We start from the raw sequence: 22,427 nt of genomic DNA on the forward strand, positions 1-22,427 counted from the left end.
GTATGGTTCTCAACAAATAGCAAAGTTTGAGAACTACAGGGATAAGAATGTGGCTATGAACAGGCGTGTAAAAGTTTGATTTGGTTTTCTTACCTGAGTTTTAGTACTAGACTCAAACCACCCAGCATTGATATGTTCTGTGTCTACATAGTTGGTATGTTCTTAGTGATAGCTTCCTTTGACTAGGAATATGCAGACATACCTTTGATGTTGCTTCATCTTGATGCATTTCTGGTAACGAATTAATAATGTAACAAGTCCAACACCAATTATAACCATGACAAGCACGATGGCCATGATGGAGACATCTACACCATAAAAACAAATTAACAGGCTTTCAACTGAGTACCTACTTTAGGACTGTAGAAGGCTAACAATGGTTGCCACTTCATTTTTTTCCCTAAAGGACTTTAGCTTTCCTTCCTCTGATATGATACAAATTACAGGTTAAGTTATAACGATCAATTCTAAGATTCTATGATGCTTGAGGAAAATAATAGTCAGCAAGAAGATGTCTGCTGGTTAGTTATTAACCAGCTATAGGAAAGGCCCCATTGTGTTTTGGATTTCAGAAGTCATTAACCACAGATGGCTAGAAGATACATTAATTCTAAAAGGCAAATATGATAAATTTAGTTTGGGTCTCCCAACATGTGAAATAGTAAGATAGACTCATAAAAATCCAAGTAGAAACACAACAAGTATATGGCAGAAGGGATGTGTGTGTGTGTGTGTGTGTGTGAGGCTTAGGATGTATGTGAGTATTATATTCTAAACTGCTTACTGGTAAGGTTTAAGGCTTCTCCCCAGTCTGTAATTAGCGGTTCTTCCTTACACTCACACTCAGGTTTCTGATCATCCACCTGGAAGAGCAGTCAATAATGCCTTGTTATTGTTACTGAATGAATGATAGAAGCTATGTTTCACAGCTCACCTATGTTAATGCTAGTTTTACATCAGACCCATACATCCATATTTATATCCATGTAAATTCTAGTATTTGAAAGAGCGTTTGATATAAATCTTAATAAATTTTTAACTGATCACACTCGGTTTAGGGAAAATGTTCCACCCAAATCTGATAGTATTGACCAGTGTTTAGTTTAAAATAAATTTACAATTTGTGTGTTTTTCTAAAAGCTAATGTTTTTACAAACGAATGTTGATACTGGCATCATTTAATTGTAAGTGATATTAGGAAAAAATTAAACCTTAAACTTCGTGTTTAAGCTTCATATGTATGTACATAAATGAGTTTCTAAATTACCAATTTTACAACAGATTATTTACATGCAATATTGGTGACGTCTATTTGTAAATATCTGGGTTGGCTCTTTGCACTGATTTTATTGGTTATACATAAAATGTAAATAAAATATATCACTCTTTATAAAGATCAGCATACTTCCACACAGGTGTATGGGAAGGCTAAAAACGGTTGGTAAGGCACTATTTGAAGAGGCAATGAAATCTTACAGAGTTTTCATCACACTGGGAGGAGCAACTGGTTGAATTGTAGGCCTTTTCTATTTGTACACATTCTCCATGGCTGCAAACCTAGAGAGGAAGCAACAGGCATGGATTAGAGTGATGCAACTTAGGAGATGTGATTTTACACAGTGACATATAAAATTATACATTCCTCCTTCTGCGGCTTAATTGCATGTTTGATACAGCACTAGGGCAGGTTGCTTTCACACCCATAACACCCATGTCAATCTTTCTGTGAGGATCACAAGCCAGCTAAGGTGTAATGCTGAAAAAGTCTTGCTTTGATTTTGCCATCTTTATTTAGCTAGAAGTTATAACCACAAAGAGTTGCAATCCCTCTATGCCAATAGATGGACTAGCCTTCCCTCCCCCATCATACTCTCTTGCGTCTCTCCTCTGTTCTCCCTTCCTGTTTTTGTAATTCTCCAGTCATCTACCTTTACTCCTCTTCTTTTGCAGCTATGAGTACTGTACTTTAGCTAGGCAGATGGGAACCAAGAAGCTTTATTTTGTGTTTACATAGGAATTCTGTCTTTTTCTTTTTTCTTTTTTTTTTTTAAAGGCTTTTATGTACTCTCATGTTTGCTGAAAAGTTATTCATACTAATAAAGATATTGATTCAACCTACCTATGCTGGACAAAAACATGTGCCAGACATACAACTGAGTATAATTTAGCTGGAAAATGAATAAAAGGATGTCATTTGTGGCATCTTTAATAAGTGTGGGAGACAGGTTATGTGAGATAAGCCAGACACAGAGACAGATAAGAAACTCTCAATCATGTGTGAAAGATTAAAACATTGACCTTAAGGAAGCAGAGAACTGAATTGTGGCTTCCAGGTGCTGGTGGGTTGCCAGGGAAAGGAGAAAGGGAACTCTAGTTAATAGGTTTAAATTTTCAATTAACCAGGAAGAATAGTTTCCAGTGGTTCACAGTATAGTAGAACGATTGTAATTAACAACAGTTTACTGAGTACTTTAACATAGTTGGTAGAAAGGATTCTGAGCATTCTCAACATGAAGAAATGGTCACAGATTAAAGTGGTGTCTATCTTAGTTACTCAGATTTGGTTGTTGCTCATTCTACACATGGGCTAGAGGATTATAAGTAGGCACAATAACTATAGATCATAATTGTTAAAATCCGGAAGATACATTAAAAAGCCTTTCTTGTTTCCTCTCTGTTAAAAAAATAAATATTTCAAATCCAGCTGAAGTATGAGCAGTCACACTGCACTACTCACTGGCTTCCAGGAAAGCATTTCTGTTGGGAATGCTGTGTGTGTGTGTGTGTGTGTGTGTGTGTGTGTGTGTGTGAGTGACAATCTCAGGTATGCTTGTCTGTGGGCCGTGGGAACCCAGCCTAATTACTGAAAACCTAGGACCCCGCCAGTAAATGCGGTTGAATGAATAAAATAAACAAAGAGTGATTGTTGACATCAGTTACAGTAATCCGTGTAGAAGTTATATGATTTCATTAGATGCCTATTTTGAGATACCAATTAAATGTGTTTATAGCAATTACTTATAATTTAGTGTGACTGCAATTGAGCAAGAACAACATTACCTTATTATTTCTTTCCTGTCCCTCAATAATTACCAGAAAAGTTGCCATTGCTTTTTGTTTGTTTGTTTTTGCTTCCTCATATAGAAACAAACCCCCTTTGAAACCAATAACAGCAATGGATGGTGTTTGAGACCCTGAACCAAGACATTTTAATCATATACAAAGTTTTTCTCGTACCATTCCCTCTGCACATTTTGTTCCAGGATTAACCAGGCCAATGTCTTTAGAATTATGGTGTGAAAACACAGTTTTGCATTTGACGGTTGCATTCTGCTTCGGGTTCTTAAGGTTATAGGCTTTATCCTCTCCGAGAAGTGATGAGTGCTGGCCTCCCAGACAGTAGATCTTCCCACATTTGAGATCTCTGAAGGAAAAGTGAAATGGTCTCAGATTTAGGACTGGTAACCAAAGCAACCGTCAGAACAGAGACAATCAGCTTGGCCACTTTCCTCTAAACCCTCTTTATCAGCAGATCCAAGGGCCGGAGTAGGCTGAGATCTCTCTCAGGCATTCAAAGTTCCGACTCTAGGAACTGATACGAATAAATACAGTATGCAGAATAATCACTGATTTCCCAGGTCTCAAAACTCAGTATTCATAAAAGTTCACAAAGAATATTTGTTAGTAATTTGAACCAGCATGACTTGAATGGGAAAAGTAAAAGTGCTCTTATGTTTTGACATTAACTAATTCTGGGATCTGGGGTTGCTGTCCTTTCAGCATCTACCTTGCAGTCAGACAGCAAGCGAAGGTTTCTGAGAGGGAAGTGAGGGGATTCCTTTTGCACACAGTGTGTATGGAAACAAAGGCGAACTGGACTGAAGGTTTTGGAGTTGTTCTTTTCAGTCCAACTCCTGTTTTGTCACATGGGCTGTGTGGAATGAATGTCAGCTTACAGACCTGGAAGGGAGCTTAGATCAGCCTCACCTCCAACGTTCTTTACTCTATGAGCACCTGTCTTTAAGTGCCTTCACTGCTTTCCTTCCCTCTTTCGTTTTTCCACTTTAAAACACATTTTTCATTCCAGTTTGTCCTCTTTTGGTAGCACTCTTCTCCTCCCTTTCTTTCCTCCAGTCTAACCCTTCTTTGTTCTTTCTACTCCAGGACCCACAAAGATTTTCATTCAACCAATGAAGCCAGGGGTCTGTACTCTCCACTCTCCTCATAATTCTCAGCAAAATCAGGTTAAAAGGCATCAGAACAGAAGCCCTTTTGAGTTTTCAATAAACTTTCATAGGGATCTATTTCCATTAGGCACTTACTTCTCTTCACAAGGAACAAATGTGTTTCCCCTTTTTTTGCAGTATCCAAATCTGTTGCCTTTTTTATTCATCCTGTAGCAAAAATTGTGACTCTCTTGTGCTCCTGGAGGTGACAATTACATGATAAAATTTTTTAAAAAGGCGTGAATATTGAGAATTACAGTTAAGCTTGCTGAATCATACCACAAAATGGTGCAATAGAACAGAATCAATAAATCATTAGTATTGATTGATGCAGGACAGTAGTTTAAGTAGGAATAGAGATCTGTAAGAACAATACATGCACACCAGCTCTAAAACAGAGCCAATCATTTATATTGGAGGTAAAATCAGCAATAGAGGTTGCAGCCAAAGAAATGCTAGGTGAAACCTTGAATGTCACAAATTATATTATCTCCAACTGTACCCTAAATTCTTAGAAGATAGTAACAGAGAAGTATGGACTGTCATCTTAATCATTCATTCCTGGGGCTATCTCTCACCATCACTGAACAACTCTGAGCACTGATCAACCCGAGTGGGACACTGCCCCATAAAGCAGTAGCCTTCTCCATTCTTGCAAGGAAACCCATTGGCTTGGAACTGGTCCTTAGGACACTCAGGAGAGTATCCAGTACACACTTCAGGAAAATCACATTCATTTTTTGCTTGTCTGCATAAGGTCCCTTCTTTCTTTATCTGTTGAGGAAGAACAAATATTGGAGTCTTTAATGTGTGAGTTGCTGAAGCTGAGTATATTAGGCAGAAGGTTGAATTAATTAACTTATTTCTAAGAGACTGGCTTAGAGCTTCCTTTCCAGTGCTAAGAATTATAAATTTTAGATGCCATGACTCTTATATGATGCTGAGGATGAGAAGACAGTAGGCTATTTTTAAGGATTTGTTTGTTTTATGTATATGAGTGTTGTGCCTGCATGTATTCATTTCTGGTGTCCACAGAGGCCAGAAGTTGGCATCAGATCCCTGCAGCTGGAGTTACAGGCAGTTGTAATCTGCTACATGGGTGCGGGGAACCTAGCCTGGGTCTTCTGCAAAAGCAGCCAGTGATTTTAACTACTAAGCTTGTTCTCCAGCCTGAGAAGGTGGTTTTGAAAACTGATATCACACAAGCCTTAAGGAGGTCTGACCTGGACACAACATGGTGAAATGTGCAGGTGTTCTCATTGACATCGCTTTTCTTCATCCCTTGCGCTGGAGAAATCACTCCAGTGAATCCCTACCCATGGGGTACATAGCACAGAATCTCTGCCACCCACAGATCAGACTTTACAACATACGCTGTAACAGTCCCCTGATTCTCATTGCTCAGGGGAGTGCACAGCCACATTCTCTGAAATGTGTGGGGTCCCTAGAAAGAGTTGAAGATATGAAGATTCGCAAGCTTGCAATTCAGTGGGGCCAAATGTCAGTTAAACCTGTGGAGTTTCTGGTCTTTTTTTTTCCCCTACTCCAATGCCTAGACATCTAGTATTTATATATAATCTGCTCTCCTTTAGATAAATTATATTTGGGGATGTATAAATTTCCCTCCCCATCCTCTTGAGGTTAAACAGATTACAAGAATAGCGCTGGTCATGTGATTTCACTCCTACAAACATCAAATGAGGCTCAGCATGTTCTCTTTTCCCAGGCCAGAGAGAGCACCACCTGGTTCAAACACCAGAACGTTTCAGATTAAACACTTTTGGGTCTTTAGAAGAGACACTCCGTCCCCCGGAAGCAGCAGTGCAGGGGCCAGAGGGTGCCTTGTTGGTCCACACACCTAAACGGAGAACACAGGGATCCTTGGGATCCAAGGGCCTCACCTGACATGATTCACAGCACCCTCCTTCCACACAAGTGGACCCAGGCTTCAGGACGCATCTGTGTGCATCACAGCAAGGATTAGTGCATTCCTGGGAAGACGAAAATGTAAACATTACGAATGGGTTTGTGTGTTGGCTCCTTTTTGATGAGGTAATTATTTGTGCTCCTTCAAGAGCTCCGTAGAAACGCAGGGTCCTTGGCTTTGGCATACAGCTGGTGCTGGGGACTCCTGCTGTGTTGCCTTCTGCCTCACTCCTTCTGTACTTTCCAGCTTATGCACTCTCATTGCATAAGCAGGAATAGAGTCCACAGACAATGACCTCCCAGCCTTCTCATGACTTCATACCCTGTTGCTTCCCTGTGCTAGCGTCTGACGTGAGATAATGCAGTTTCTAAAATCTGACCTTACCTCTGGCTTGGGATGCCAAGCATTTCAACCTGAACTTTCCAACCCCCTCCTCCCTCCAACACATCATTATAGCACAACAATAAGACAGTCACTCAGGAGTGTTGCCTACTCCGGGCGCAGTTGTCTGTCTGTATCTGATCGGCCAAGGCCTCCACACATTTGAACAGAGGGCAAATGGATCCTAGTCCAAAGCCGAAAGCCTTTTCTAATTTCATCTGAGACTTTGAAGACTGGTCTCAGGCTGTCTGGATGAGTCAGCCCCACCCTCGTTATAGACTCTTTCAGTTGCTGTCCTAGTAGAGAACTTTACACTGTACTGCATCTAGAGCTCAGCAGGTTGGTGGGCGTGTAAATTGCATCGGCACTGGAGACTTACTATGCTTCATATTTTAACAGATTCCCCAGAGGTTTACACTGCCCTTGTTCATTTGCGTCATAAGTAGCGGAGGATGCATATTTATTTGATGAGTTTTGAAAGAAATGGCTTATAAAAGCAGACCAAGAATTACCTGAAAATTTACATCTAAGGCCTTTTCTAAGTGCTCTGCACTTCAATAAGTATATGAACAATTCGAAAGTTTTTTGTTCCTTTCGTAAAGAAGAGTTTTCTATAATGACAACTGCCCAGCAATGATATAGACAAGCTTCCCAAGGCTCTAAGTATAACTTGATTGACTAGGAGATGATTCCTAGGATGGCCACCACGTACTGTGTGTGGCTGAGGGATCAGACTTAAGAGTACTTTTCACAAGTCAAGACCGTTACTGTATAAGCCAAGCAAATGAAATGCTTCCTGATCTCCAGCAAGATCATCACACATGACTGGAGATTTCATAAGAAGGCTTGAAATGAGGACTGTTCCACAGCTGGGCTTTAAATGGATGATGAAATCAGCTTAATACGGTTTCAGTGAGAGTATGATCATCTGCTGAGATTCCAGCTGAGCACCCTCTTTGTTAAAGATGACATCATTTGCAAATACCTGAGCTGGCCCACAGTCACACTCTTCTCCTTCATCCACCTTCTTATTTCCACAGAACGGATAATCATTGAGTTCGTCAGAAAGTGGATTGTTGAATATGCACTCTGGTTTCTGATTCTTCATATATTGCTGGTATTGGGCTAGACTACATTTGCTGAATTTTATTGCAGGGATGCTAGAGATGAGATGAAGTGAACATAAAGATTTGTCACATAAGTGGAACTGTAAAAGATTAATGAGGAATAGGAAAATAAATACAAATGCTAACTGTCAGAGCAGAGCCATGGCCAAGTTCCTTATTACTTCATAGTTGTGTTCCAGAGACACAACCAATGAATGTTGTTTCAGTGAAACACTCTGGTTATGTGTCTTTCAACAAATCCTTCCTGAACATGCTAGTTAGTTAGTTGTCTCTGCTTCCTGTTCCTGTTTACCCTCTAATGTGTCCCACTTATGTAAAAGTAAAATTATATTTATTTTATGTTATAGGTATTTTGTCTGTACATATACCTATGTGCAGTGACTGTAGAGGCCAAAAGGTACTGGATTCCCAGGAACTAGAGTTAAGGATGGTTAAGGATGGTTGAAAGGCTTTGTGTAGATGCTGGCAATTGAATCTCAATCCTCTGCAAGAGCAACAAGTGCTCCTAACAACCAAGCCATCTCCCCAGTCCCTACTGTAAACCAGAATTATAATATCATGTATTCCTTGTAATATAAACACATAACAATATAAATCTGGTTTACCATCTCCGAAAGATGACAAACTTTGCAACCAAGTCAAAGAGGCCATTACGTTCAATTCTTTAAGAATAACCATGAGTTAACACAGTGCCTAGTATGGCATAGTTCCCTACCATGCTTGTAGAAATAAACCCCATAATATTTAAAACAACCTGATGACTTATAAATACCCCTTTTAAACCAACATTCCACTCCCCTTTCTCTTCCTTTGATTGATTCCCTTCAATGCTTAAATACAGAAGGCCTTTTAGAGACTTGAGTCCATCCAATGGGGTTGGTATGACCCTGAGAATATTACTACCTTGAAATCAGTTGCTGAGTCCTATTCTGTGACAGCCACTGCACTTTGAGCTTTAGCTATTTTCCATCATTTTAAAAATATCTATTTGCTTTCAAATTGTTGATGTGTGGGTATGTGTACAGGCATGCATAGAGCCCAGAAGAAGACCTCAGATCCTCCTGGAGCTGGAGTCGCAGGTGCTTGTGAGCCTCCCAATATAGATGCTACTAAACTTAGGTCCTCTGTGAGAGCAGTATGTGCTTGGAGCCACACAGCCATCTCTCCAGCTTCAACATTGTATCACTGAGTCAATCCGCATACGCAAGAAACCACTAACAATAACATTTTTCTTATTCTTCTTGCTACAAAGGAGTCTGAAGATGCACAGGAATGAGGTCTTGACCACAAGAGGCAACTCACTCACTGTATGTTGTGGAGTAATCTCTGTTGTCTGCTTGCAAAGGAAAATGTGTTTTCTCCAAAGGAGTCTCACTGGCTACATTGACCTCACTTAAGAGTAGGCTCCAAGACTCGCACTAAATGGCTGACAGAAAACAAAGTAAATGGTATTTTTGTGTCATATGGCTTTACTTGGCTATTTTTTGTTTGTTTGTTTTACTGGTCTTTTATCTGTATATCACGGTTTCCCATGTTGTGTTTTTTATGGGTTTGGGAGTTTTGTTTGTATGTCTGTGTTTCTTGTGTTTCTCCTCTATTTTTGCCTGTTTTCTAAAGGGAGAGTAAAGAAATAGGGTAGTTTTGGGTGCATGGGAAGGAAGTGTGTGGGGTAGGGAGAGGGGAAACTGTGACCAGAATATATTATACAAAAAAATTTCAAAAAAACATATGAAAATAAATGTATTATCTACATTCTCAGAGCCTCACCTTTCACTGCTGCTCATTACACATTTTCCCAAAGGACAGGTACATGGAAAGTCATCATGCTCCATGCCCAGGCTATGTCCCAGCTGATGCGCCATTCTGTTTCCAATTATATTTACATCTGGCAGAAGATCCTGTTTGGGGGAGGAGGGAAACAATGGAGATGTATGTAAGACATCCCAAAGTAGTACATGGGTATCACTTGAAATCGGTCCTTGAAAGGCTCTTTTTCTGAATCTTAGTATGGATTTGGGAAATCTATACTAATTATATCTCATCTATACCTCAGCCCATGACTATAACTTATAATAAAGTAGGGAAAATGGCTTTTTAAATATTTCTAACTTTATAATTTTTTAGTGTACAGCATACTCCTATCTGTTGTGTTAGTACTCATTTATCCAACTATGTAAAATCCATTAACTAATATTATTCTACCTGACTGTAGGATTCCTCCAAAACCTATATTTTGGAGTTGTAAGCCCCACAGACTTCAGTGTTTATGCCGGGGGGGGGGGCAAGGTCCCCAGCAGTGGTGTCAGTGTCCTAAGCAAGCAGGCTCAGGAGAAACATCTCTCTACAATGGGAGACAGTGAGAAGCTGGGAACCCTCACCAGATACAAGTGGATCAGGTTCTTGGACTCCTCAGCTTTCAGAATTGTGAGAAATACATTTCTGTGGTTTACAACCTACTCAGTTTCTGGTATTTTGTTACAGAAGTCCCTGGTTAGATTAAAGACCAATACCCCACACAATTTTATAAGTGGTGTTGACATCATCTCTGAGCTAGATATTCCAAAAAAGAGGTTTGCTGTTGTTTTCAATCAATCCTGACATATTGAGCAAACAATTTTATAATTCTTTTTTTAAAAAAATTTTATTAATTACACTTTATTTACTTTGTATTCCCCCTATAGTTCCCTTGGCTCAGTGGTTAAGAGCATTGCCTGCTCTTCCAAAGGATCGGGGTTCAATTCCCAGTACCCACATGGCAGCTTACAACTGTCCATTTCCAAGGGATCAGACACATTCATACTAATGCACATAATGCACATAAAATAAAATTTTATAATTCTTATGGAGATTGCTTGTGCTATGAAAAAAAAAACCTCTGAAATCAGAAATATAAAATCCAGGGTAGAATTGGTTGCTGCCTTGTCTCATGGATCTAGTTCATGCTTTAACCCCTGTATTCATAAAACATAAATCCAAAGCAGGATAGGTCATCTGGTTATTATAAAGTTAACAGAACACCTTTATTTTGTTTATTTTATTTTCCTCATATGAAGCTTCAAATGCTTCTTGGTTTGGCTAAAATATGATATTTGAAGTAGTGATAGCTTCAACGGGGGTAAAGTGAATTTGCATGCAGAACTTACATCATTCATATTCTAAAGGCGAATCTATAGTCAGAGAAGTGACTACAAAATAATAAGTGGGCGAGGTTATTCCAACAAACACTAGCTTTTAAGCTTGGGTCTCAACAAAACTAAGCTGGGGACAGCAGCAACCAAGGAAAGACAGCAAGACACAAACCTTCATGTTTTCAGGTATGTCTCCAGCAGAGTTACATGAGTAGCCTTTCCTGGAAGCTTTGAGGCTAAAAGAGAGGCCATCCAAGCAAGGAGAGATGATAGTGCATGGGTCCTCTCCTAACTGAGCATGATTGCCAAGCCTGTCTTCATATTACACGTTAAGTGGCTTGTACTTAATGGTTAAGTAAACCTGAAATGTCTTGGACCTTACTTGTCCTAATAAATAGTCATACTTAATACACAAAAGAGTTACAGCTATGGACTACATTGCTGTGGTTTCATTCCTGTATATAGATCTTTGAACTGTGGTTTAACTTTATTGTTCACTCACAGTTTTTCGGAAGACACTTTTTTTGTATTTTTTTTTCATTTGCTAAAAAGAATATAGATCTCTTTGTGACATACATTTGGAAATAGAGGTTAACTACAGATCACGTGTGGCTTTTCAATGCGATTCAGATAAATATAAATATACAACATTTGTTCAAATATTTGGATTAAACGGTACGATGTTGGGATGACAGCCCACCTTGACAACACTGCATGAATGAAGCGGGTGGCACATTTCTCCTGGGTAAGCAATTCCTTGCATAGGCGTGTAGAGCCACTTCCCACTACGAACAAGATAGAAGCAAGAATACTTATTCTCAATCTGACTGAACGGTTTAATTAACACAAATCCAAGTGGCACTGAATCATCACAGTGGCAACCCCTTTGCTCCTGAGACAATCCTCTTAGCTCTGGACAAGTGGAAGGCCCAGTTGTCACTGGGATCAGTTTAAACCTAGAGGCACTGAGAAAGCCAAAAGTGCTCTTAGAATGAAATCAGAAAACAAATGATGCATTTTTTTCCTAAGAAAAACAAATTTAAAGAGGAAGAACCTTGTTTTTATTGATTCTTCTCTACTTTATGCTGGATAAAACTTTTAAATGTCAAAAACAGACAAAAACTGCAAGTTAATTAAACTTTAAGGTGTTTGGGAGGGAAATACAGTACAGCAGATGCACTCAGAATCATGATTATTTGATTATGGTTGATAACACTTAAAATATCATTCATAGAAGGTCAGAGAGGGGCAATGGTAGTTCTAATCCAACATTTAAATGAATCCATGTGTAAAAATAAGACTATTCCCATGTTCCCTAAAAGGATAAATGTCTACATTGTAGGGATCTAATTTTAACTAGAGTTGGGCCTTTGTAAACAGAACTGCCATGAGTTAGAAGACAACACTTCTAATATCAGGAAATTCAAATACAAGAAAGGAGGTGAACTGAAGAGACCCCTTTCATCCTTTCTTTCTTTCTTTCTTTCTTTCTTTCTTTCTTTCTTTCTTTCTTTTTTTTTTTTTTTTTTTTTTTTTTTTTTTTTTTTTTGGTATTTTGAGAGATGGTTTCTCTGTGTCGGTTTGGTGTTCCTTGATTTTTTCCTCTGTAGACCAGGCTGAACTTGAACTCATAGAGATCCACCTGCCTCTGTCTCCTGGGATTAAAAAAGGCATTTGCCACCACTGCCAGGCTAGCCTTTTATTTCGTTATTTGAGAAGATACACCATGTTTCTATCTCTGTGTTCTATGTGTAAGTGTTTGCCTGTGCTTCTTAGAGCTTAGCATTCTGGACTTGCCAGCCTCTGAAGACCTTGGAAGAACATGAGAAATGTGAAGAACTAGGGAGGGTCAAGCTAGAGGCTGACTTCTCTCAAAGAACTCCGAAATTAAAGATAACACGATGACAATGCCATGTGTCTTGTCTATCTGCTTCTAAATCTTTGTGATTATAGACAGAAGATGTCTGGTACCCCAATGCATGGGAAGTCCCAGACATCATGCCCGGGTTGCAGTGAGCAGCTGTCCTCTTTAAGCCCCTGTTTGTAAACAACTTACTGAACTGAAAGTTACCCATAAAATAAGAAAAAAAATTCTTTACTAAAATAAAACGTTGTACATTGCACCTATTTAGGTAGTACTAGATGTCCTAAAATTCTCACATGGCTTTGTGAGTTAAATCGGTAGGAATAGCTGCTAGCCGTCAAGCCTGACAACACGAGTTCGATTCCCCAGGGCACACTTGGTGAAAGGAGAACATTTACTCTTGCAAATTGTCCTATGACTTCCACAGGTGCACCATGACTCATATACATATACATATACATCACAAATAATAAATACACATTTAAACACTAATGCATAAGTAGGGGCCTCTGTCTTGCTTTCCATGAACTTTATGGTAATATTTTACAATGCGTCATCCCCCCATAACTTTTGGTCATAATGGTGTATGTCTAAGCCCAAGACAGGCAAACTTACACACCTGAAAAGAAATGTTGTGGACCCATGAAGATGAAAATGAATAGTCTGGATCTCTCTCATCAATCTACTAAGTGACTAGACTGGACTCCTCACAGGCTTTAGGAACAGCTTGCTTCTGAGCTCAGGCTGAAAGCTTAACTCTAGCTAACCCTGAAAAGAGGATTCCCAGACTGGGTTTGCAGAACTCTGGAGATTTTATTGTCGTTAGAGGCAGAGAGCAGGTGCTTCTCTGACAGTGACATCAGCAGCATCAGAGGAGATACTTAAATCTACTGCTGTTCTCATGTAGCTCTCCAGCAGTGTGATGTCACTTATGAAAACAAAGGCATTTATCCCACGGTCTGTGCTTTTCATTCCTATATATACTTAATCACTTTCTTCTGAGATAAGTATAATGCTAGATATTTTGAGCAGAAGAATTAATAATTAAGTGAATCCTCTTGAACTTTTATTTACAAATAAAGAAACTAGAGTAGGTTAAAGTTATCAGGGCAGATTATCCAGAAATGGTGGAATCTTGGAGAGGGTCTGGCCCTGGGTGGTGATAAGAAATATCTATGGATCCTCAACTTAACCTTGCTTCTACAAATTTTCAATTCTGCATAAGAATATATATATATATATATATATATATATATATATATATATATATATAGACTTAGTATTAGCCAAAATATTATTAAATGTTTTACTTGAGACTTTTGCTGTACCCACAATTAACACTTTTTCCTGTATAATAACAAAAGTAAATAATTTTAAATGTTTTATGTCGTTTATTTTGTTTTACTTTCTTTTTTCATTGGCGTGTGTGTGTGTGTGTGTGTGTGTGTGTGTGTGTGTGTGTGGTTTATTTGCACAAGTGTATACACATGTGCGTGCCCATGTGTGGCCATGAGAGAACAGAAGGGAATGTCAGGGGTCCAGCTCTATCATGCTTTATTCCCTTAAGACAGAGTTTCCAATTGAGCCTGACACTGGGCTGGTGGACAGTAAGTCCCTATGGTCCTCCTGTCTCTTTCTGACTCACATTGCTGGGGCAACTGGCCCATGAATGGCCACACCTAACTTTTTACATAAGTACTTGGGATCCAAGTACTCATATTTTCATAGTGAGCATTCTCACCCACCAAAGCCATCTCCTGAGCCCTATTTGTTTTTTTTTTTTAAATAATCTGCCAGATGTGTGAAGAAAGATGGAATAATCACATACCTCAGTAAAATCGCATGATCAAAATCCTTCCTTTTTCTGAGAACTGTTTCTTGCCAAGTTGAAAAACTCAATAAGGTAGTTTCTAGACTTGACACTATTTCTATCTGGTCTCTAGCTGACCATATTTCAAGGCCAGCCAATGTCACGTGAATATTCAAGGTTTTAAAAATCTGTTCGAAGAAGCAATAATTTTCACAAAATCAAATTGTTAGAAGGTTCTTTCATTATTACTTGTATTCCCTTATATTGAAAAAGAAGCCATTCAAACTTGTTATGTAACGCATACCTAGCACACTTCTTGTTTTATAAATTGATATTCTTAGCAATAATGCAGAGTATTATATAGAACACTGGGGGAATTTTCATGAACTCCAATAAAGAAACTAATATGGTAAAACTATGTTTGAAAAGATCATAATTTCAGCATAGAGATGGAAACAATAAGTATGAATGAAAATACTATAAAAATTATAGCCTTTCATGAGCACATTAGAAGGCTACAAATAATCAGGGCAAGAATCCTGCTGGCTCAACAGGAATTATCCAAATTGAAATACAAAGCACTGAAAGAATGAAGAAAAAAAAAAAAAAAACGAGATCTAACACTGTGGCAAAGAGCTAAAATAATATGCACATTCTGTATGACCTAGCATTCCAACTTCTTAATTATTTATATAAAACAAATGAGTATGCACAGTTGTTTAAAGCAGTTAGCAAAAATGCAATTAGCAAAATGTCTTTCAGCCGTTGAATGAACCCGTGCACTGCCACTAATCTAGAAGGGCCACTCCTCCCAGCATCTTCCTCTGCATCTTCTTACTCAACTCATGGAGCAAGGATGTGTTAGAGTGGTTCAGCAAGGGAAGATGTGACCACCCAGAATTTGTCGTAGTAACGGTTCTTATTCATGAATGCTTAGATACGCTAACAGTCTTAATAGATTATAGTAAAGTTGTCTCTGACTTCAATGACAAAGCATAGACAATAAATGACAGCATCATTTTTTTTTTTTTGTTATACATAGGGACAGAACACTGATTTTGAAATAGTGTGGTCTAATACTTACTTACTTGGTTCTCCAATTGTCCATGCATTGTTTCTTAATTTTTGCGTGATCAGAGGTTTTTAAATTGTTATTACTTATTATTTTTGTGGTGTGGTGTGGTGTGGTGCTGTTTGTGTGTGTGTGTGTGTGTGTGTGTGTGTGTGTGTGTGTGTAGTTAGTGAGACGCTTCCCTGGTTCTAATGTAGTACACATCTTCTTTTGCTGAATTACTAACACATTCTAGGTCTATTCATCAATCATGGAGACACAAAAGAAGATGCTGGTTTGAAATTTACTTAGAAATTAAGTGTAATTTACTTAGCAAACCAAAACTTCGGTACTGTGGTTTGTTGCTGTGATTGTTTTGAAGACATTTTTACTAACTAGTTGACCTGATAGGTCTGCAGTTGGTGCTATTTCAATGTCACAGCTATTATTACGGTTCTTTCAAAGACCTTTTCATCCATTTATATTTTCAGGTTGAAAATATAAATATAATATATAAATATAATTCAAATTATATCCAAACTTACCATGTTGACAAAATTGACCATTCCCCAAATTCTTTTTCTTAGCTTGTTTTGGGGTTTACCGTTCCTGCGGTACTGAAAGCATAATTATGGCATTTGTTATTTATTAACATTGAAAAAAAAAGTCCAGCAAAAACTTCACTTACTATGAGATATTGTAGAAAACAAAACAAAACCAAACAAACAACAAAACAAACAAACAAACAAAAACCCACCACAAATAGACAGCAATGGAAGAGAATTCTCTTTCCAGTTAGCTAAAATCTAAACAAATTATGAAGACATGGTAGTTTCTAGAAAATAACTAGACACAATGGTCCCTGAAGCTGTGCTCTGGCTTAGCACTGCTTTAAGGTTTTCTTTTGAATTTTGGTTTTGGTTATCTCCTTTTCAAATTATAATACATTACATTTATTTGTTTTTGTAAGCAACTGCTTAGTATTCTTCAGAGCTCATTTCTATTCCCAGGCCACTGTTAAAGTTATACTGCAGTCATCCTATTGCTAGCATCAGCAAGTTTACTCCTCATGATCCCTGACTACCTGGAGGTAACAAATCAAAAAAAGATACACAGTCAACGCAGACCCTATGAACTACAGGGGGACAGGAAAGTGGCCATCCCTTCCCTCCTGGTGGGAGCTCAGAAGGCCAACTAGACTTGACTGCTCTGACTTAGATTCTGTTCTTATAACTGCGTTTCTTATACTAGTCATTACTGAAATGTGTTGAACAATAGGGAATAATCCTCTGTGCCAGCACACACATGCTCATGTTTTGTTCATTCTAAAACTCTGTGCCAAGAATGCCCTTCTGGAAGTCTCTGGAATTCTTTTCTATAGTCCACAAGTGTCTTCCTCTTCACTGAACTGAACACTTGCTTTTCATCTTTCTGGGCACCTGGTCCATATGTACTGACCAGTTTCTCTTTCAAGGCGTTTCTTTACATCTTGATTTCTACTACCATCTACTACTGTTTCCTTTTTTCCCGCAATACCTTTAAATTCTAGAGAGGAAACATGATTCCTAATTCTCAGTTGAGGTAGGGGAGATGTCTAAAATACTTTGTAGAGAGAAAGCCTGAGGCTGTCTGGGAAACCATGAAGTTAAAGTTTGCAACCCAAGGAGAATAGAGGACATTGACGGGTATGAGCCTTGTACCTTTACTCCCAAACTTTTACTCAGTGTTTGCTGTTACCCAACACTCATACACAAGGGTCTTTCTTTTCACTTGAAGTCGTTAGGTCTGTTGTACCACATGTACATAAGTATGATTTCTTTCCCACAATCCTTTAACTGTCACTGCCAGATATTTTGTGCCAAATTTGAGCATAACAATATTTTTTACTGATATTTTAAATGTAGTATCCTAATTTTCTATGGCTTATAGCAAATGAGATATAAATTAGACAGTTAACCTAGGTCTTTTCTTCAACTGATTTGAAAAATATATTCCCTCCTTATCTTTACTGTTCTGAATTTTTCTTATATTGCTATCTGATTTAATAGCTCTTTATTTCTGGAAGACTCTTTAGGATTGCTTCTCAAATACTATCAAATACATCTGGTTACCTGCATGCTTGTTCATCCAGTTTTTAAATGTCCATTGCCTCATTCATAGCTTGCATTCTTTACTTCTCTGATTTCCATGCTTCATTCTCTGATTCACATATTCTCTCTTAATGTGTGTTTAATGTCTGTTTAATTCACTTGAAGATAAACACTTTTTTCTTTTACAAATGTTATGGGAGTTTTCCCAGAAACCTATCACTTTATGTAGTCTCTCTTTTACCATTCTATTCATTTTACTTTATTCATTTTCTTATTTTCAATGACTTTAAATTTATGCATCTCTTATATAGTGTAACTGAAGTATCATTGGCTGATTGACAGTTCTTGGAGACCTAACCCATCTTCTATTACATTGGTTGGCTGCCTCATGAGGTCTGTTTTTATCTAGCGTGTTGAGATGGTTTTGTTGGGAAATTTCTACTTGGGTTCTAGCTTGTTTACCAGATCTCCAAGCAGTTCTTTATTTTGAAAGTTTTGCTTAGCACACCAGTAACTGAATATTTGTGCTGGCATGTCTGTTGTGGAGCACAACACGAGCCTGGGGTCTGTCTTCCCATGATTGCTGTTTTCCCTGCTCTGGCTACAGGAAGTTCTCTCTATCTTCTGGGATCTTTGTGGAGCTCATGAGTAGAGGCAGCACTGAGAAGAATTATCCATTCTTTTGTTAGAATGGATAATTAATTCTGTCTTCCTGTATGCTCTAACTACAGGTAACACAACCTCTAAATTTTACTTCTCATTCTGATGAAGATTTTTCTCCTTAAATTTTTAGCATTTAGAAATCTTCAATGCCTTCTGTTGAGTTTAATTCCAGATTGTTTATTTGTATTCAAGCTTTCATAAATGATTCAAAATTTACATTAGTCATAGTAGGAAGGGAGGTTCCATTTTAGATTAATCTGTTAGACTAAGAAGAGACTAAAGAGTTTCTTGTATGCATCTGTTTTGAGGAGCTAAAAGCAGGAGTGTGAATCCAGAAAGGAAACTCCTGGAATTTCTTTCTTTCTAAACGAGAGCAACAACTGTAGTTTTACATAGTAATAAGGAGTATGATGTCCATCTGAGAACTTACCACATATTCATCGGCAACAATGAACAGCTCAATAAACTTTTCTTTGTGGAAGCCCTGAAAATGTACAGAAAGTTCAACTGAACCTCATACTAATTTAATAGAACTCCCCCCAACATTTTCCTGATAAGAAATGTTCATACTACTATGTTTAAAGGTGAAGTAAAATGAATGTATCTGATATGTATATCAACTTATATTATTAAAACATCTGGACATTACATTTTCATAATCCTGAGCAGCATTCCATATTTGACTGTATTGCTTTTTTTTTGTTTAAACGTCCAGCTCCAAATAAGAGTTATAAATTATTACAAATTAGGTATTTTTCTATTTTGGGTTTTTTTTCATTTACAGACAAAACAGCTTGTAATTAAGCTCATGTGCTACTTGCTCAGATGTTTTTATATTAATATCTATACATACAGTCATATGTATATGTATACAAACATGTGTGTCAGAGAAATAACTGCCAAGAATGCCCCATTCCCTCTACTTCTCTCCAGTGCCTCCTATTCTCAGTTCCAAGGACATCTATAAGTGCTGCTATAGGCCTTTTCTTTATAGGAAATACAAGCACCAGGACACTCTTCTGAGTTTTTAGCTCTCTGGGGCAAATGCATTTTCTGAACAGTGCCCAGAGACACTCTTCAAAGATTTAACTAAGTCATTCTTTGCTGAACTATGTCATTATTTATTCATTGAGTTACACATCCAAGAAATACCTGTGAGGCATAGAATGTTGTTGGCACCCACTGCCTAGACCATGAGCATAAGAAGCAAAACAAGCCTGCAGCCTTCCAGCTAACATCTAGGGGAAAGTCAAGGAGATAACACCTGGTTCGGTGGAAGCCTAAAGTCATTGATGATCTCACAAGCATACCACCAGAAACTGAAGCTGCTATCATCCTTGGTTGTCTTTTATCATAGTGCTGGTTCTGATGTGAGAGGTGAGCTTCTTCTGTAACCAACAACTTTCCCCCAAAGCAGTAAAGAAGACAAGGAAAGCCAACATCTAACATAGGATTCAGCAGAGAGCAAATTTCCCTTTTCCAGTTGCTTGCAGCCTTAGTGTTGTTATTCTATATGGAGGATTGGGAGGCTTTCCCTTTATTAAAACTGATGGAACAAATTGAGGTTTACTGAAGAGAATAAATATTTTCTACAGAGACATAACAAAGTCTGAAGTTCAGCTTTTGTCCGATGAGTTTCCAATTCAGAGTAGGACCCACATGTCACTAGCTGTGTGCATAGGCTTTTTCTTGAGAGATCATAAAGGAAACCAGAAGAGTCCCCCTCCCCTGCTGCAAGGTAAAGAGAATTTAGAACACTCACTTCCACTTTGTGCTCTTCTTTATACTTAGCATCTATCAGTACAGACTCCTTAGTCAAATTGAGCCCCGAACAGAAGTAACCAGTAGCATAGGGTGCCTTGGCATTGTACTTGAACACCAAATGTTCTCCCTCGTCGGAGTATTTCACTGGCTCAATGAGAAACCGTTGGTCATTCACCCTGAAAAAGCCCCTGCGGAAATGGCAACATGACATTATTCACATCTGTAGTTATCCCACTCTGTTTTATTAACATTAGCCTTTTCAAGAAGGGAAACTACTGGGGTCAAGACCTCCTGAGCTTGTAGCTGGGTGATTTGTGTAGCAAACAAGTGACCTGGCATGTGGCCTTTGACTGAATTAGTACCACTTTCTAAGAGTCAATTTAACCTTTGTCTTCAGAAGCCTGTCAGCATGATTTCTGCTTGGAGCATAGGCAGAAAAACAGTTTTCTCCCTGGTTGCCTCAAAATTTTTGCACAGGTTTGATAAACTCTTCATGAACTAACTTTAGAATAAGTATCTAAAGGTACAAATCATATAGTCAGGTACTTTTGTCATAAAAGAGGTTTTCACTCATGAAAATTCTGGGAGTTACTCAAGGAAAGTCAAGACAAATGCAAGCAAGTTTTTTCTTTCTTCTACTTTCCGTCTTTCCTCACATCTTCCATTTTTTTTATTCACGTATAATAAGACTTACAGAAAAATTATGACCTTTATTTCTGACTATATTTTCGAAACCAGAGTGGGCCTGCCATAAAATGGCTGGAACAGCCGGTTGTGGTGGCGCACACCGGTAGGATTTGCTGAAGGAGGCAGAGGCAGGAGGATCACGAGTTCGAGTTCAGCCTGGGCTACACAGTTTAAAAAAAAATGGCTGGAACAGTAGCATCAGAGGAATCCACAGACCTCAGAGTCAGGAGACCTGTGCTGCTGAATCAGTCCAATACTTGCAACTTCGGTGTTCTTGAGCAATTGTGTAATTTCAGCATCCCAACTTCTAACATGAGTGTACATGCTAGCCAGTGTCCAGGAATCTTCCAGCTCTGAAATTCTTCCATTCTGTGCTGAAGACTCACTTTCTAGAGGGCTGTCTTTTAGGTTTCTTATTGTTGAACATGAGCATAAACCACATTCACCACTGGAAACACACAGAGTCCCCTTCCCACTAACTTTTATCTGTGCTAGCATTTGTGAGAAGAAATCAGTAGTCAAATGGTTATCATTAAAATCTACAGGAAATGAAGTAGGAAGCTGATCTGCCTTACCTCAGACCGTTACAAGTGCTGATGCTGGCAGCAGAATCAAATTCATGTATGATGGACCCTTGGTAAAAACAGTGATCCTAAAACAGAAGAGTTTTAAGGCAGGTGAAAATATCAAGATTCTATAAATACTGATAGTTAATTAATTTCTGTTGAGAATGAATCAGTATTTCATAAGTGACATTTGCCATTAATTTATTTGTGACACTCATTTAAGACATTTGAAATGACTACTTTGTGTAAACCCATATATAAATTCTTCCCTTGTAAGTTTGTCTATTAGGTGATAAGACCAGTTTCATATATGACCCTTTTAGCATAAATATGGCTCCTCTACCCATCCTTTAACCTTGAAAAATTATTGTCATTTCCCCAGGTACCTAGTAAACCAAGGCAAGCTTTTGATGTTTCTAGAATTAGATCTTGTTCTCCATCCCCTCATGCCCTTCACACTTGGACTCTGCATTTCTCTACTCCTTTATTTTAAGACCACATGGTGACTTAGATATTTTTTAAAAAGTTTAAAGCTGCTTTATATAGAGGGAGTAGAATTTCAAATAATGCTTTTGGTGAGAAGGAATTCTCTTATTTAAAGACTGTAGAAAGCAAGTTCTACAAAGGTGATGAAGGAAAAAAAAAGATTCTATGCCTCTGGAATAATAGTAATGATTTATGCAAAGCTTGCTCTGGAGAATGAAGAAGAAACCCTTAATGTTAGTGTATCAGAAGGGCTGGAGAGGGGTCACAGACCCACATAAGAGCCCATTCACTGTAGATCTTGGTTCATGTATTTAGATTTTATCCATTTTATTTAATTACAACTTCCTTGAGATGTAATATTGGCTCCTAATTCACTCTTCCTTCACTCACCACCATCATGAATATAAAGAAACCAGCCGAGGAGAGAGAGAGAGAGGGAGAGAGAGAGAGAGAGAGAGAGAGAGAGAGAGAAAATCTTTGATCAGCGTCCTAAGAAGTGATCAGCCTGTTTTAGGGTTCAAAGGGTCCTGTTTGCCATTCTACCACAATTATTAAGAGTAGTCAACTCAGAGCTAGTTTTTTTTAAAGAAGTTTTGAAACAGTTTGTGAATCTAGTGTTTGCTACTTAAAATCTTATCAGGAAATAAAAGTTTCAGA

At 38.2% G+C, this 22,427-nt stretch overlaps 1 protein-coding gene across 1 annotated transcript in view; it reads right to left on the reverse strand.

Moving 5' to 3' along the window:
* Adam7 (ADAM metallopeptidase domain 7) overlaps positions 1-22,427 on the reverse strand; it is a 31,951-nt gene that overhangs the window by 3,800 nt on the left and 5,724 nt on the right. The window contains exons 5-19 of the mRNA XM_055609920.1: positions 21,294-21,370; positions 20,030-20,219; positions 18,698-18,751; positions 16,060-16,131; positions 14,482-14,651; positions 11,490-11,574; positions 9,429-9,559; positions 7,520-7,694; positions 6,128-6,217; positions 4,805-5,000; positions 4,323-4,425; positions 3,238-3,424; positions 1,477-1,557; positions 785-863; positions 203-308 (exon numbers count right to left, since the gene is read on the reverse strand). Of these exons, the coding sequence (XP_055465895.1) occupies positions 203-308; positions 785-863; positions 1,477-1,557; positions 3,238-3,424; positions 4,323-4,425; positions 4,805-5,000; positions 6,128-6,217; positions 7,520-7,694; positions 9,429-9,559; positions 11,490-11,574; positions 14,482-14,651; positions 16,060-16,131; positions 18,698-18,751; positions 20,030-20,219; positions 21,294-21,370 (1,796 nt within the window). The remainder of the gene's footprint in view (positions 1-202; positions 309-784; positions 864-1,476; positions 1,558-3,237; positions 3,425-4,322; positions 4,426-4,804; positions 5,001-6,127; positions 6,218-7,519; positions 7,695-9,428; positions 9,560-11,489; positions 11,575-14,481; positions 14,652-16,059; positions 16,132-18,697; positions 18,752-20,029; positions 20,220-21,293; positions 21,371-22,427) is intronic.

Source organism: Psammomys obesus, unplaced genomic scaffold (assembly GCF_907164565.1).
Source record: "Psammomys obesus unplaced genomic scaffold, mPsaObe1.curated_primary_1811, whole genome shotgun sequence".
Taxonomy (NCBI): domain Eukaryota; kingdom Metazoa; phylum Chordata; class Mammalia; order Rodentia; family Muridae; genus Psammomys; species Psammomys obesus.